The 4,450-nt window shown below is 32.6% G+C and overlaps 1 protein-coding gene across 1 annotated transcript in view; it reads left to right on the top strand.

The window, feature by feature from the left end:
• Nucleotides 1-4,120, top strand: part of LOAG_16724 (hypothetical protein) — a 6,456-nt gene extending 2,336 nt beyond the window's left edge. The window contains exons 3-4 of the mRNA XM_020449374.1: nt 286-623; nt 2,708-4,120. Of these exons, the coding sequence (XP_020307102.1) occupies nt 286-623; nt 2,708-4,013 (1,644 nt within the window). The 3' untranslated portion in view covers nt 4,014-4,120. The remainder of the gene's footprint in view (nt 1-285; nt 624-2,707) is intronic.
• Nucleotides 4,121-4,450: the final 330 nt, after the last annotated feature.

Raw genomic sequence — 4,450 nt, forward strand, 5'->3', positions numbered from 1 at the left:
TATACTATATATATATATATATATATATATATATATATATATATATATATATATATATATATATATATATATATATATATATATATATATATATATTTTCTGTCAAATTATATACAAATAAGCTTTTGAAGAATTTTTATGCCACTAATATTTGAAGCTGAAAACGAGCGTAAAGAAGCTAGACCCATCAGTCACCAAGCTAGAAATTTCAGGATCTAGCCAAAGAAGGATGTCAGAACCGAAAATAAACATCGTCTTAGTCTCTAAATCATTATCTTATTATAGGAAAATGTTGTACTACTGAGTATCAAACCAAGCAATTTACAATCAACAACTATCGATTTTGTGATCACTAAAAGTCAGCGACGAAATACTCTCAGTATTATGACAATTTTGGATCCTGCCAAAGTGAAATACATTTTGTCGAGTCAACTAGCTGCTCTGTCCCGGATTCTCGGTGGGGTACGCATCGAACAGGTGAAGATAGCTATAATGGAAAAATACCGAGAGAGTAATGATGGTAAAAGTATACAGCGGAATAATTTTGGTCTTCTGCTTATCCTATCCGTTGTTGCTACATTCCTAACTATTACCTACACCATTGCTGCCGTCCGAGTGTGCAGGTTAGATTTATTCAGACATATAAATAAATAAACTTAAAAGTTGAATTTGCCGCCTGCCACTTAGTTTTGCCATGAATGTAAACAACTATTTCCTTTAGCTTTAATATTCCCTCTTTTTTACTCACCCATATTCCAACTTAATCAGTACACAAATGCTCAAATCTGGATATTGCAATACCAACTCTCTCCTTAAGAAATAAGTACGATCCCTATTCCTTTTACTTGAACTTTTTAAAATTTTAAGTTGTAAGCGCGAATAACTGCATATCAGGATACACGACCTTCCTAGATATTAATATCGATTAGTATTACTTATGCCAGACATAAATCTTTTATAGTCGTTCATTTAAAATCAATTGTCCTAATTGAATTCAAGCTGCTCACTGACATTAACGTACATTCTTGTTTTTTTTTTTGCAGTAAATATTTACAACATAGATTAAGATTATCTTTCTATCAAAATGCAACATATGTAGTATAACAGTTGTAGAAAGGCTGTGGTTTCAATTCGGTATTTCAAGAATTTGGAAAAAGCAATGAAATTTGGTTTTCTCTGTTAGGAAAGTTCATACTCAAGTTCTGAAATGAAAGAATAATTCGAATAACCAGATGAATTCTAGGTTTAGGTTAACTCCTAGTTATCCAGAATTGACAACGCCACAAACTAACAGCGGCAGTTTAGAGAAAAATTTCCTTATTATACTTATTACAATCTTTTTACACATCAAAAACTTCGGAACTGTTTGATCATGCGAAAATTATATTTCAGTGATGGAAAAAAAAAACAACCATCAAAATCTAAAAAACAAGTGTAAATCTTACCATTCTCCATTTACTTATATTACGGGTGTCCTTTAGAAGCTATTATAACAACCCGTGCGCAATACCAACCTTGTTTAACTGGGCATCTAAGAAATCCAAAAAGTATAGAATTTTTCTGGTATCTAATGTTCTGTCACACATTGTAATCTTTTCATCTCTTTGTAAAAAAAATTGTTTCTTTTCATCAAAAACTTTTCACGATGAATTTACGAATAGCTTTTTTACTGCACCAAAGTTTGTCTTGGTCGATTCAGTTCCACTAGTCACATCAGTTACTTACTTAAAGAAGTTAAAAATTGTGATAATTTTAAATTCTGCAATTACTGTTTCCCCAATTCATCTGGATATATGCAAAATGCAGGGAATAAGCAGTGCCGATATTGAATAGGAATATAATCAAAAATTAGGCAAGCTTTAAAAAAGTCTAACCACCAAACGAATTCGAAAGCAGACATCCAAGCCTTCCTTGTGCGGTTGATTCTCAGCCATTAATGGCATACAGTGCCGTCACCTATATGAGACAGTACCGATACGTCATAATTTTCGAAGTGATCAAAAAGGATTATTTACTTGTTGATTCTGTACTTCTTCACTTTTGAAAAACCCTGCAGCTGACAAAAAACTGCATAGAACGGACAAATACGTAGATCAGGTACTCACTGAGGAAAAAAGCTATTTACTTTCTGAAATTTAAAAGACATGAAAAATTATCACTTTTCCTGACTACTACTAGTGCAAAATTTTTATTAATTTTCACAAACGATTTCTTAGTGAAATCCAACTACCGCTATCAGCTAGTCATTCATGCCAAACAGATATTCTACATTCTGTTGTCTAATTCTTTGACAAGATAAGCACATTTCAACATAATAATCATTCTCCTTTCATTCCCTCCTCCTAGTGACTCATTAAATATGTAAGCAGAACACTAAATAAAATGTAATCTAAATCATAAGAAAGTTTGAAGATATTGCGCCAAGTCTTTCCAGGACTATACTAATTTTCTTCAGGACTATACTAATTTCATGGTTTCAGCGTTAGTACGTTACTTTTCCAGTGTCTCAAACGCAAATATGACTTAGTATTCAAACTGCGTAATTTTTTATCAAAGAGTAATCGTTGAGAGACGTTGAAAAAGTCCTTCTGGTTCGATTTGAACTCATTCATATTTTTTCGAATTACAACTTTAAGTTTTTTGAACTGATTACGAAATAATTATTAGGTGTTATGACAATAACTGATTAGACAGAACTTAATTTCAGAGATTGTTATGCGAAAAGACAAGCAAAGAAGAATGCTAGCAAATTGAATAATGCTTTCGAAATGCCAAATTACGGCACTTGTATACAACCAAAGCAAAATGAGATGGACGGAAGCTATGAAGTTCATAGTACTATAAAGACGAGGACTTCTAAAGAAAATGATCAAAATAATCCAAATCCAGGAGAAGTAACCGTTATGGATGCATACCAAATGAGGCGAATGTTCCAGTGCGATCCATCACAGTTGCCAGCCGAAGAAGTGTCGCCATTATCACAAACTTCAAATGACTTATTCGTGATATTCGCTTTAAAATCCCTCAAAGAACCCAAATCACAAATCTGTGGTCCACAACCAAAACATACTATTCATCAATCGATAAAGGTAGGAGAAGAAAAAAAGAATTCCCCTCTCCCACACAAGATTAACAAAACATCTCAAGAAAATGAAGATATTGCCGAAGTACCTCAAAAATATACCAATATTTTGGCAACAAACAAACAAACTGCCGAAGAAACTTCCCATTATGATTCAAATCCAACAACTTATTTTCGTCAGGCAGAATATGAATTTTTTGAACAGCAGTTTAAAGAATTGCCGACCTCAATCAGTAATCAGGTGATGATTGAAGAATCACTAAAACCAACGTGCAACCAACCTGAAGTCATTCCCGAACTTATGAATTCAAATTTGAAAGGACCAACAATCGATGAACAGTTAGAAACAACCTCGAATCAACCTGCAATAGGAAATGAAACAGCTTGGTTGCCCAATATAGAACCAAGAGGCAAACCTTACAGCTTGACAAGTTCATTTTCTGAATCATTGTACGATGTAGCAAATCATTATAATGAAGGAACAATAAATTTAGAATTATATCAGTCGAATCAGGAAACGAAACATCGCACCGAAACTGAAATATCTAGCCCGAAAAGAGTTTCTCTAACGAATCAATTAAATTATCTCCAAGAAACAGAATCCTCGGACTATTTTGCAAAAGATGCCAAATCTATTCATTTCGTCGAAAAATCGCGATCAACCCATCAATTCGATAACTGGTCGAGTGAGAGTGATGATGAAGACGGTGATATATACCACAAATTATCAGAGGTCGAAGAAGAAAGAGAAACTGAGAGAAGTTCCAAATTTGTTACTGTGAGCTGCGTGGAAAAAGCCAAGGATTTCATAGGAGACCCTACTAATTCTCGAAATGAAAAGCATTTCGAACTAAATTTGAACATGCAATCTTCTATCTGTAAAAAACAATTCAAGGTTATTGCTGATGAGCCATGCTACGAACAACTGTAGGAATCACCGTTACCACCGAATTCGATAACTTTGAGTTCTATTTTCAACAAGCTTACACTGAACGAGTTTGTTAATTTCGCGCCTATGGATGATCTGAAGTGAAAGTGTCATTAAAGATTTCATTTTTTTTTAGTATTTCAATACAATCAAATCAAACATTCACTTTTTTCATCAATTTCACATTGAGGAAGTCCAATGCTTCTGGTGATATTACAATTTCATTTCAATAATTTCTATAAATTCTACGCAATTTATAGATTACCATGCATTCCTCTACCATTCCACTATATGAATGACACACCTCCTATCATAATTTTCTTCAGACAAAGAGCAAACCAAATGTATCATCTAATATATATATATATATATATATATATATATATATATATATATATATATATATATATATATATATATATATATATATATATATATAT

The sequence above is a fragment of the Loa loa genome (assembly GCF_000183805.2).
Source record: "Loa loa unplaced genomic scaffold supercont3.15, whole genome shotgun sequence".
In the NCBI taxonomy this organism is placed as follows: domain Eukaryota; kingdom Metazoa; phylum Nematoda; class Chromadorea; order Rhabditida; family Onchocercidae; genus Loa; species Loa loa.